The sequence below is a fragment of the Fukomys damarensis genome, unplaced genomic scaffold (assembly GCF_012274545.1).
Source record: "Fukomys damarensis isolate Sample0158 unplaced genomic scaffold, DMR_v1.0_HiC HiC_scaffold_15, whole genome shotgun sequence".
NCBI lineage: Eukaryota > Metazoa > Chordata > Mammalia > Rodentia > Bathyergidae > Fukomys > Fukomys damarensis.
This window is the reverse complement of record NW_022900927.1, coordinates 44,687,996-44,701,294: the sequence shown is the minus strand read 5'-3', so window position 1 is coordinate 44,701,294 and position 13,299 is coordinate 44,687,996. Positions and strand designations below refer to the sequence as shown.

Sequence of the window (13,299 nt, the reverse complement as noted above, 5' to 3'; positions counted from 1 at the left end):
AAAAAAAAAGTGAAAAAAAAATTTGTAATTTGAGCCAGGGATTTAGCTCAATGGTGCTGCCACCTGCCTTGCAAGCACAAGGTCCGAAGTTTGACCCCCAGTACCAAAATTTTTCTTTTTCATTTGAGTTTGGAAGACAGAATATATGCATGTAGGTGAATGGTAGATGTATGTAAATAAATATTTATATATATTCATACATGTGTACATGCATTCACATTTATACAATTTCAGAGATAATTAAAAATTTGTATCATCAAGAAATAAATTAATGTCAAATTCAATATTTTTCCAACTATAAATGGGAATTTTTAAGTTTTGGCATTAATATATTATATTTTTTCACCTACAGATCTTGAGTGATCCCAACATATTTTTAAGAATTTTTTAATTTGTTTAAAATATATTCAGTGAGGGCTGGGGATTTAGCTCAGTGGTTCCACTGCTTGCCTTGTGAGCATAAGGTCCTGAGTTCCATCCCCAGTACCAAAAAATAAATAAGTAAATAAATAAAAATAAAAATAAAATACATTCAGTGAATGATTAGTTAGCTTAAAAATTCTCATCTTTAGGAGGAAATCTCTGAAGTATTAGAATTTTCTTTTTCTTGGAATTTCCATTATTTCATTGCTAAAATTGATGACTTCTATTAAATAGTTTTTCATTTTCAGGCTATACAATGTACAATTTATCCTCCTTTCTGCTTATTAACTTCTATTTTAACTATAGCTATGGCCTTGCACATGTAGTTCCTCAATGATGAAATATATGAATAGGTTACATAGATGAATGGGTGAACTAGTGAGCCCTATATATACCCAATGCGACTGTCAAGAAGTTGCAGACCTAGAACAAGTTGTAAATGAAATTCTGGGTTTTAGCTACCTGCACAGGGCCATCTTCATTGCATCTTTTAGAACTTGTTATGTAAATCTGAAGATGCAGATAGAGCTAGAAGTAGATAAATACAGAGAGGGTGAGCAATATATATATTTAGCTAGTTTTCATATGATATCCATGTGGATTTAGTAGATTCCATTGTCCATCTGGGCTGCAAGTTTCAGTCCATCTGGCATGACTTGTAACTTCATGCTTGCTGACAAAATTACTTGTTATCCTACAGTGTTATGGTGCAGATCACAGTGAGATCTCTCTCCCCTCCTTTTTTGGCCTCTCCTTGCTCTCATCTGCTTTCCTCTTCCTCTGTTTCTTCTATTGTCTCTTTTTGCTCGGAGCATCCATCCGAAGCTAACAGAAAATGAGCAGCCTTTTCAATGGATTGCTTTAACTCTTCCAAATTTTTAGCACTCCAGCAATATTTTTTAGCTTTTTACTCAATGCTTACAAGTGAATAAAAGACTATATGTAATTACTTATCTTGAAGCAGAATAAATCTCACAATTACTCTTTAAAGTTACCCTCCGGGATACAGAGATTGAGCTGAATTTTTATATTGACAGAGGTGTTATTTTATTTTTGCTTAAATCTAAGATCATAACATACATTTTAGAAGGCTTGAGAGTAATTATTCCCAGATACAGAAGATGACCTCTGTTAGTCTTCTCTGGGAATCTATAAAAAACAAATGTCTAGCTTCAGGATTATTGTTTTATCCATTTTTAAGGAAGTATAATTTAGTCATCCTTTCAGTTTTCATTTTCACTTGCCTTCTGTAAAAAATCATGTACTTGAGATGGCTAGAATTAGACTTTCTAGAGTTTATATTTTAATTTACTTGTCTTGGTACATCTTTTTTATGATGATCTATCTCTAGAAATGAATAAGCACATAATTTCCCCTTCATATGGTATATATTGCTTAGAAAACAATTACTGCTACCATGATCTGATTAAATATTATTTCACATGTAATATTGTATCATACGTTTTCTTACTTTCAAGTTAATGCTTGAAATAGTCTCATGATAAATTGAATCAATGAGACTAAGAATAAAGTTCTTTGACAACTTTAATCTTGAAATGATTTTGGCAACCTAAAGAAAGGTGTCAAAATATACTATCAGAAGTACGAAAACGACTCTGTATTTCCTGTCTTTTTGTCAGACAGGAATGTTCTATTTTTTTTTAATTTTATTGAGTTTATTGGTACATTTTAGGGATACAGTACAGTTACATGCATTGTTGGGATCTTGTACCTCTACATGACAGGTCTTGATTCTCATTTTTTCCCCTTACCTCTGCCCTCCCTTCACCCCCTCCTCCCCTCCCCATCTACAAACACTTTATTTTCATCTTTTCATTCTCTCACATTTTTTTCTTTTCCCTTTTTGTTCTTCCCCTATGCATCACACCTTCCCTACACCTTTAGCTCCTTTCTTCCCATTTCTAAATGTCAGTAATCTTATTAGAATCTTATGCATTGTTGCAGAATATTCACACCAGGGATACTATTTGGTATTTACACATGTGTGACTTATTTATTTCACTTAGGAGTATATCGTCAATATGTATCCATTTTCCTATGAATGAATCTATTCTCTCGCTCTTTATGGCTGAGTAATATTCCATTTTATAGAAAAACCACAACTTCTTTATCCAGTTTCCAACGGATGGGCAAATAGGCTGTTTCCAAGATTTATCTAAGTTTACTTGATTTTGTAGGAACAGAGTGTTGATCAGATTAAGCATCCTTACTAATTTTACATGAGAAAGCATTTAGAATATATAAAAATCTATCTGACACAGTTACCTCCTGCACTCTGAAGTGCATTCTTCCATATTTCCCAGTCCTTTCACGCCACTGCTTGCCTTTATGAATACTAATCCTTCTCTTTGGAAAACTTTCAACATTGTTCTTTTACTGGTGGCACACCGACCTTGCCATAAGATGCTCTTCAGATTAACTCGCATGGAATCCCTTATGTTAAGTCATTCATTAGAGCATATTCAACTACATCGCCACTGCCTTGCTGGTGAACTATTTATTGTTAGTTAATGCTTTTCCTGTCAAATTTAAAGTTTCTTAAGGACTGATACTGCATGCTTTATAATGATGCTCCTCGGGTCTCTGCACCTTACTAAATAAGTTGAAGCATTTGGTTAGTTAGTTCTGAATTAACATACTGTTGAATAATTGAACTAATGAACATTGGGAGAGAAAGATGAGAGGAAGGGGCAGGTGTAATGGGAGGGATTCCTCATTTTTAATTAGAATAATCACTCTGTTATTGGACAAGATATTCTTCTTTCTTAAATTTCTGCTTTCTCCTTTAAGAAATTGATGCGTTTCTCAATTCAAATGATAGTATACGGGATAAATGAAATAGCATATATGCATGTCTGACGTTTAACCAATGAGTGTTAGTCCCTTCTCCCTCCTTAGTCTTCAGATGATTTACCTCCAGGAGGTCACCTCTAACCCATAAGCCCTGGTTTTCCTCACATTAGAATTCTTTTAGAGATGATTTGATTTATGTGACCCTCATTTAGTAAAATATTTTAAAAGTATGTGAATTGTCTTTCCAAATAGAAAAAAACTCCTTAAGGATAGACATACCTTTTCTTTCTCATGGTTCAGAACACACATCCTGGTGTACAAGAGTTTTTCTTTATTTTTGTTTTTCTGGCATAATAACCTCAGTTTTTTTCCCTTTAAAAATGGTCCAGTTAAATTATAAATTATCTATGAATAAATACCTTTTAAAATTTAACAAAAAGGCATGAGTCAATTTCTAAAACTAAAAATAAAAACCACCAGTTTTTTATGATTTAATGAAAATACTTATGTATAAATGTATAAATTGCAGTTTTAGTTGGTGTATTTTCTCTCTCTCTTTCTTTTTTTTTTTTTTTGGTACCATGGGCTTTGGGATCTTGTACCTTGTACCTTGGGACCTTGGGACCTTGGGACCTTGTACTTGCAAGGTAGGTGGTGGAACCACTGAACTAAATCCCCAGCCCTTGTATTTGAATTTTTTAAGAAATGTGTTCAGGTGTATACTGTTATTTACTTTCATGGATATTTCAGTTTTGTTTTATTTTCTGAAACAAGGTTTTTCTCTGTAGTTCGGCTGGCCTTGAAGTCTGTAGCTCAGGCTGGCCTGGAACACATAGTGGTCCTCCTGCCTCTGCCTCCAGAGTGCTAGGATAACAGGCTTGTGCCACCTTACTCAGCTACAGTGTGTTTTGACTAAATTACAATACCCAAAAGTTCTTAAGAGAAACTTCTCAGCAAATACTAATTTATCTTTAAATTTAATATAATCATCTATTTGTAGTTTAGGGAATGCATTTTTTTTTTTTGAGGGACTGATCACAGACCTCTCTTTAGGGCTTTCCCACTGAGCTGCACTCCCAGCACATTTTTATTTTTATTTGGAGACAAGCTCAAATTAGTAACAATGTTATTTAAAATTATTATTTTAAACTATTGTATAACAATAGCACAGATTTTGTATTTTCACAGCTCTTTACTTTTGTGGACAGTGTTTTCCAGCAAATAAATCTATAAAACTGGAAATTGGGATCCAGTCTCATTCCAGTATTATATTTGAATTGATATATAGTCCAATGTTTAAAGACAAATTCCTATCAAGATATATACTTCCAACAATATTTTGTTTTTCATGTTTAATATTTATTAGCATCTTAATATATTTATTCCAATATAGTAATATATTTATTCCAATTGTGTCCTAATATTTATGAATACAACCCAGTCCAGAAGATGCATTTTCAATACTTATGTCATTGAAAATTTAACAATAAAACATTTGAAACACATATACATATGTTTTAGAATAACAAGTTATGTTATTGATAAAATACCAAACAAATGATAAAATAATAAAATGTAGTAAGATAAAATTGTGTGTAAGGAAGGTGAATGTAATTGAAGGAGTAAAAGAAATGGTATGTATTTTCCAACTTTTACTGAGACCTTTTCATTAGCTTTTATTTACAGTTTTAAAGAGATGTGTATTAAAATACGATGCTATTTATTTATTTGATGCACTTCAAGGAATACCAACAGGGCTTTATTTCATGAAATCAATAATTATATCACAATTAATGCTCTTAAAATATTTGTATTTATGTTGAAGGACTACCTAGTTATTAAACTGTCTACATTTTTTTCTCATTAAGTTTATTGGTATTTTTGGGTAACAGTTACATTCATCATTGGAATCTTGTACTTTTACATGAAGTATCTTGGCTCTTATTTTTTCCATATTCCCCTGCCCTCCCTTAACCCCCTCCACCCTTCCCTATTTATAGACTGTTTCCATTTTTTCCTTTTCTTATATTTTTTCTTTTGCCTTCTTTCCTTTCCTCTAACCTTCCTATTTCCCCTACTCTGTTAGCCCTTTTCTTCCTTTTTTTACATTATCAATTATACAATTTGAACCCTATTTACACTTTTAGCTTTTCGCACCAGAGAAACTATTCAATATTTACATATGTGTTAAACTGCCTACCTTTAAAAGAACAAACGAACAAACTTTGGAAAGCATGGTGCTGGCGACTGTCAGGCACGGGACTCAGAACAGCCCCAAGAGAATTCTTTCCAGGCCCACTGGCCTCTCCGGCACGAAGGAATGGCACGTCCCTATGCAAAAATAGTGTGGATGTAGCTGACTAAATTTGATATTGTTTTGGTTAGGTTATTTACATAAGTCAATGGATCTATTTCTTATTGAGACACACATTCCCTCCCCCAATTCTCCAGTGCCTCATTTTCATGATTTCCATAAAATGACGATGGACAGTACCTTAGCTTTGACTTCTCCAACCTTGGTGAACAAAACAGTTTAAATCAGTGGCAATTTTCAGACTAGGTCAGTACCTTCTGTTTTGCTACCAGGCAGAGAAAGTTGAGTTCTTCCCAAATAGATTGTCAAATCAATGGGATAACGCCATCATAAGTAGGCAATATAGGGGGAAAAAGAATGATTATATACAAAAGCAATGATACAAACGTTTAGAATGAGGAAGCAAAATGTAAAATAATTATAAAGTAATACTGTTTCTCCCTTCTGTTTTTTACAAGAGTAAGTCGTACCAATTTCCTCCCCTCACTACAAAAGAAATATAAAAAGGCATTGCTATTGGCCAAAAAGCTTCAGAATCCCTAGCTGAAATAAAATTATTTTCTGCTAATGAAAACTCAGCAAATGAATGAGATTGAATCAAAAATAGGTGAGTTTGTACCAGAATATTTGATTTATTGGTGCTATAATATGAAATCTAGTGAATTTTCAGGTTTCATTTATGTCAGATACAACTTGCAGAAAAGCATAAAGTACAATGATCTATTTGGTAAATTTATTTTCCTTTTATACCCTAAGATTCCAAAAAATTTCAAGTTTGTGTTTGAGGCTTAACTTCTACTCACTGTCTTTGCAGCGCATAAGTCACATGCTTCTGACATCACAGAAGTACAATGTCAAAGTGTCTGGCAATGAGAAGAACCCAATTTTCACATACATCACTGGTCTCCAAACTAGTACACCTGCACATAGCCATTTCAAGATTTTGGCAATATAAACCATGTATTTTAAGAAATGAGTAGAAATAATTTGAATAATAGAATATAATTACTGCTTAAATAACTATGGAAACAGAAAACATGATTTTTCAAATTTACTTGCAGTGATGTAGTAATATTTAAGGGAATTAACAGTTTTAAAAAATCTGATGATTTATGTCAGAAAAAAATTTAAAAAATCATTTCAAAGATCCAAAAACAAAGGATGAAGTCTTTTCAAAAGAACACAGGAGCCAAAACTAAAATAAAAGAGCTGGGTAGTGGCCAAAGCTGGGACAATATGACAAACAGAATAAATTGTGTAATATTAAATCATAACCAAAAGGATAAAATAAATATACTTTATCTGACTATGTACCGATACAAGTGACTGAAAAATAATGAAGGAACTAAACATCCTTGTAGAAGGCCAATGAATATATGTAAATACACTCTCCTTCAAGAGGTACAGTTTAATTTTTTTTGCTTGTTTCTAATTTGTTGAGAGTTTAGTAGATTTAGTGACTAACTCCAAAGAAGAGAGTATTGAAGGGGAAAATGGCAATTGCTCAGAAGATAAAAGTAGTAAAGAAACACTACCTGAGCCAAAAGATAATGGTTAAAATCACCACTGACACATTGGACATTTTGTATCACCAAAAGGATGAAGTAGGAAGGACAGTTCACCTCTGTGGCAGTGCTCTACAATATCCAGAGTCCTTGTTCAATCACAAGGAAGACATCTGACAGGGTAGTAATATTCCTTCCAGAGCTCTGTAAGGGTTAAATCTGTATCTGAGACCGTATGTAACAGTTCTTTGGTGTATAGCTTCTTAAAGTTCGCTATAACATGCTGGTCCACAGCCTGAAACAGAGAAGTTGTATTAGGTGGGAGGAACTCAACTGACAGCTATGGGAATTTGTTAGCCAATTCTTGCTTCAGATCTCTTTGATGAGCAGGAGCATTATCCTGATGAGGCAGCCTTAAGTAGTAAACCTTTTCTTCTAGATGTTTCTGAACATTAGGAAAGAATTCCTCCCTAATCCACCCGAGAAAAAAAATTATTCTTATTACCCAGGGTTTTGGATTAGATTTCCATATTTTTCCTTAGACTATTCTTCATGACTTTATGTTTTCTGAAGACTCTAAGGGGCTCAGAATGAAAAATCCAGGGAGGCTTTATCTTTAAGCCACCTCTAACATTGGCATGTAGCAGTAAGTTTAGCCTGTCTTTCATAAGCCTGTGGCCTGGCATTTTCTGCTCTTCCTGGATAATGTATGTTTTCCAGGGCATTTGTTCCAGGAAAGACAAGTTTCATGACACTTGAAAATTTGATGAGAGCAAAAAACATTTTGCTGTGCCATTGTTTTGAAATGGTGTATGTAATTTTCAGCAGCCCTTTTATCAGCACTGGGTGTTTCACCATACCTAGTTATGTTATGAACCACAGTTCTCACTCTAAAATTGTGAAACCACCCCTTAATGGTATGAAATGTTTCACCATTATCACTCATTGATGGGTTATCCTTTATAAGATTTGTGTTTATAGCCCTAGGTTTAGAAACTCAAGACTATAACCTGTTAGCTGTCTTTCATTTATCCGCCCTAATAATAGCCCTCTTACATTGTCTAACACTGTTGATTGTGCCTTACTAGTTAAGCAACTCTACCAACACTAGCTTCCTTGTACAATTCTTTTTTCTGTAAATTGTTGAGACAGTAGAGTCCCAGCTTTCCCCCCTTCTGAGTATATTCCCAAAATAATTAAAAGCATCACACCACAGTGATGTATGCACACACAATTCCAAGATTTACTTATCACAAACTATGTAGCAGCACAGTTTGTAATAAGTACATCTTGTAAATAACTCAAATGCCAATCAACTGATGAATGGATAAAAAAAGATGTTTTTAACTATAATGAGTACTCAGCCTTAAAGAAGGAGAAATGTGAGACATTTCTAGGTAAATGGATGCACCTTGAGACCATACTCTTTAGTGAATTAAATTGGGCACACAGTTCTAAATGTCACACTGTCTCATGTGAGAAGCTGAAACAGTAAATAAGGACAAAAATGTGTAGTAACTGTCGTGGAATAGGAGGAAATGATTCAAAAGGACAGTTAAATTAATGGAGAAAGAAAGGAAGGAAGGGAAAAGAAAAAAAATGAGAAAAGGATTAAATGGAAAAAAGCTTTTGTAAATAAGGAGGGAAAGAGGGGTTGAAGAGAGGAAAGTTGAAACAAAGAGGAATCAAAATCTATACAGATGCAAATTCCCTATGATGAACGTGATCGTTATGTATACCTAAATTATACCAATAAATTTGATGAAAATCAAGGAAAATTTGAGTGTCATAACCAATAGACACTAAAGAGGCATAACAGCTAAATAAATATGTTACTCTGGATTCGAACTAGGAACAGCAAGTATATAAATGGCAAAACTAACAAAATCCAAATAAATCTAGAGGCTAGAGAATGATAATTTTAATTTCTTCACTTTGATAAATATGCTATAACAATACAAAAAGTAGCAATTGGGGAAACTGAGGGTGAGGTATGAGAACACACACACACGCACACGTGTGTGTGTGTGTGTGTGTATTGTTTTGTTTTGTTTTTAACAAACTCAGGACCTTGGGTGCAGCAAGACATGAGTGGTGCCACTGAGTTAAATCCCAAGAGCATTTCTTTATATCTTATAAATCCCAAATTATCCTCAAATTACATTAATTTTTAAAAGTTCTGGTTTATTTATACATTTTCTTGTTAAGCAATTACCTACAAATATAATTAGCCAAATATAGATATCCTACCCTTGTAATTGAGTCACTTTTTAGCTTTTTCTCCATTGATATTGTAAAATTTAAACACAATTAGAGACTCTAACGTACAAATAAATAATTAAATTTTACAAACAGCCATTATTTTACTCCCTCTGGGTTCAAAGCAGAAGGTTTTTGGTTTTTTTATTATGTACAACTATGACAAAGACCCACTTCTTGCTCATTCTGATTTCTGTCTTCCTGCAGTCTCCACCTTTAAGCCATGTGTAAATGGAACATTTATTTTTACCTCTAAAAGTTGCCAAGTCATCTGATATGATCTTTTATAATATTTTGTTAAAGACATTAAAAATGAGCATGTTTTACAGATGACTTACAATCAGTATTTTTGTATCTCAGGTGAAAAATTCTTTCAATAAAAGATATTTTAATTGATTTGTAATTATAGATGAACTAGGATCCTTTAAAACAAATTTATGACAGTTTTTAAGGCATTCATTGAACAAATTAATATTTTAGCTTTTAGGGAAAATAAAATAATGATTACATACACATTCATGATGCTCCTCGGGACTTCAGAAAAGTGGAAAATATTTGCACTCCCTTTGTTAATACTTCTAGTATCATACAGTTCAGTCTTAAGAAATTTTATACATTGCTCATCGATGCGCAACTAATGATCTATACATTGTAATTGATCTATACATTGTAAGAGTTCTTTACTTTTAAAAAAAGGCTCTGTAAAATTTTAAGATATTATCAAAAAGACTGGGAGTGACAAAGAGTTTGAGACACACAGAGAAAGAAGAGTTCTAAAGCAGTTAATTCGTTACTCAACACAGCCTTAAGCAATATGGGAAACATGCTTCAGGTTAGTCAGAAGAGGTCCTCTGAATTACACTGTGCACGCTTCCCTGAAATGAAACTCTGTGTCATTGGTTAAGCAGGATATTTAGCATAATCACTCTGCTAGACTGTGGTGGAGGGAGGTGATTACCACTGAGAACAGACGGGCAGGTCCACAGCACTGCCAGATTCTGCACAAGCTCCATTTATCCTTGGTTCTTGCTTTTATCCTTCTGTGTTTTCAATTTTTTAAAAAAATACATTGTATGCTCTAAAGAACTAGCTGCACAAAAGGTCGGTGGCTGATTCCTTTTAAGCTTAGATTTCAAATGTAGATGAAAGATTCAAAATGCTATCACTGTGTATCTAAGAAGAATGGGGCAGATTTCATTTTACCCTCTAGTCTCCCTCAATGCATGCACGGATTTATCCGTACGCTAAGCTCTCTGCTCTGCTTCTGTAGCTTCTGTGGATTATATTGTCTCTGTGATCAGAAATGATTTTCTCGGATATGAACACCGTTTCTGGCTCCCCTAAAGTGCATCCTCCTAATGGGACCCGGTTTTATACTTTTCAAGTAAGTGTGCTTTAAATGGCTTCACTACTTAGGAAGTTTATATATAGCCAAACTTTTAATGAAGGGGAATACAAAGAAAGGAAATTTAAAAAGTGTGAAAATATGAAAGAGGATGTATGGAATGTATAATGTGCATGTCAGTTTAATGTGTTGTAAAATATGGAAATAGGATGGCATCAGGGCTCTCTGAATTCAGGCAAAATAAAGTAAACACTTAATTTTCCACAGGGGTTTTAAAATCTGCTCTAATATTAGCCAGGAAAGTTTATGAGATGTGCTGTGTCTTCTGATGTGTTTGATGGTTGTAATATGGTGAATACTGTGGAATTTCTTCTCTTAAGTATTAAGGGAGGATAGAATTAAAAGATATTTTACGGAACTTTGCAAACTAAGTCCTCTGAAATAAAACTCTGTGTTATATCTTTATACATAGCTTCAGATAATTTCTGTTATTTAATTTTGGTGTACATGCAATATTCAGCAATAAATAATACAGAAGGCTTAAATTACCATGTTTTGTATGCTTTTCAATGTAGGTTAAAGTAGAAATTCATTAGGATGGAATATTTTCTGTGTTATCAAAAAGTCAAAATGATTTATAATATAAATATACATGTGAATTACAAGGCTGTTACCTACTAAATGCATTTCAGTTGCCTGTGAGTAAATTAGTCATAAATCTAGGAAATGGTTAAGTTTCAGCTAAATCAGATTCTATTTCACTTTAACCTCAAATTGCATCTTGCAGTTCTAAGATTTACTTTGTAATTCAGTCATGTCATCATTACATGAAAAGGTGAAATGAATCTCTTCTCTCTGTATATTTTATTTTATGGAAATACAAACAGCCTGTCATTTATATTTCATTTGGCTTTATAATTATAGAGTTCTGAGATAAAATACAAAGACCAATAGAATTAATACAGTAAAGTTAGTCAGAATTTTGTAAAAGAGGCTTTGAAGAAATACACATCAGATTTATGTCTCTTGCCTTTGTAAACTGTAAGCAGTAGATATAATTATTCTCTCTACCCCCCTTTCTGTATTGCTATTTTTAATCCTGTCGCCTCTCCTGTTTTACACTGATGTCTACTGATAGTGCAAGTCTGTGCTGTTCCGGAATATATTCTCTTCCCAGTGGTGATCTGCTTATTGTGGCCGTGATTCAAAATGCAAGTGCCCTGAGGCTGTTCACAGAATTATTACTTTTTCTCTCCATACACAGAGATATAAACACTCTTTACAATATCCTGTAGCGGATTCTTTGGGGCAGCTTTTGACATTAAGTATTCTACTTGAGTCTCTTAAAGTTTAAGGGTCAGTAAATTCCATATGCTCAGTCATGACACAGGCTTTTTACAAGTCCTTCAGTAAAGATCTTGCTGACATCTTTCTTGGCAGATGATTTTCTTTGAGAACACACTGTAATAATTTAACCACTCCTTTTTTTGTTGGCACACTAATATATTCATGCATAAACACTGGAATTTCAGAGAAATTATAAATATTGGCAAATATAAATTCTATTCTCTATTTTTCATCATATAAAATGATATTTGATTCTGTGGCTTACAAAAAGAGGGAATGTGTCTTTAAGTTTGAGTAATTATCTTTGTGTTGCTACTGCTGATTTTTTTGGTAGAAAATGAAAGAAAATCATAGAATAATCATAAGGTGAAGTTGTATGATGATGAACTCATGGCTATTATTTTCAAAGGAAAGAATTAGTTGATTATTTTTTATACTTGTATACATGAATATATTTCAAAGCAACATATTTTCTTTGGTTGAAACACTGGGAAAAATGAGGTGCTGTAAATGTAACAGACCATTTATCAAAAGATGTGTCTTGTAAAAATGATTAGTTAAATTTTCAAAAATATTTCTCATTATACAATAGTATAAATATGCTTCTGAAATGATCCTCCTTCAAGAAGTTGGGGTTTTAATGTCTTGATTACTTAAAATTGTTCCAGCATAGCAGTTGACATATGCAAAAATACTTAAGATGTTTTGCATGAATAATATCAAATTTCAGTTTCATTTTATCATTAACCATCAAAAATATCTCTGTCATTTTGTCTGGTGCTGTATATATAAAGTTTGAGTAAGATTACAGTATTTTTTACCTTAGCAGTTCACAAGTAAAAAGATAACAAATGAGAAACTAAGAATATTCAGATTATAATGTTTTCTTTTTCATTGCATTTTAATCTAGTCAAATACATTCATACTTCTCATATATATGCAAATACTTTTTATAAAATGTCAAACACTTAATTTTCTTATGTGTAATTTCTACTTTTATATTACTATGAATAAACATAAAAGTGTACTCATTTTTCTATTCAGAGCTGCTAAAACCTTGTATGATGCCACCACCCAGTTCATACTTTATGTATAATGAATTACTTATCACCTATCAATCCAGTGCTGCTCTGAAGTTGCCTAAGGGTGTCCTTTGATTGACAAAAATTAGGACTAAGTGCTAGCAGGGGAAAGTTATTACAATATTTGTATATAGTAGTAATCAATTTGTATCACTCTAAATGTACAAATGGAAATGTACCATGAAACAAATACATACATAGTTTCATATT

General features: G+C 33.0%; 1 protein-coding gene across 33 annotated transcripts in view; it reads left to right on the top strand.

The window, feature by feature from the left end:
* Positions 1-13,299, top strand: part of Ppfia2 (PTPRF interacting protein alpha 2) — a 458,820-nt gene that overhangs the window by 145,718 nt on the left and 299,803 nt on the right. For 10 of the 33 annotated variants that reach the window (XM_033763820.1, XM_033763819.1, XM_033763816.1 and 7 more), the window contains exon 1: positions 10,423-10,699. The exons of 22 other annotated variants lie outside the window; for them this stretch is intronic. In XM_033763820.1, the coding sequence (XP_033619711.1) occupies positions 10,619-10,699 (81 nt within the window). In that variant the 5' untranslated portion in view covers positions 10,423-10,618. One more of the 33 variants, XM_033763821.1, reaches the window with a different exon arrangement.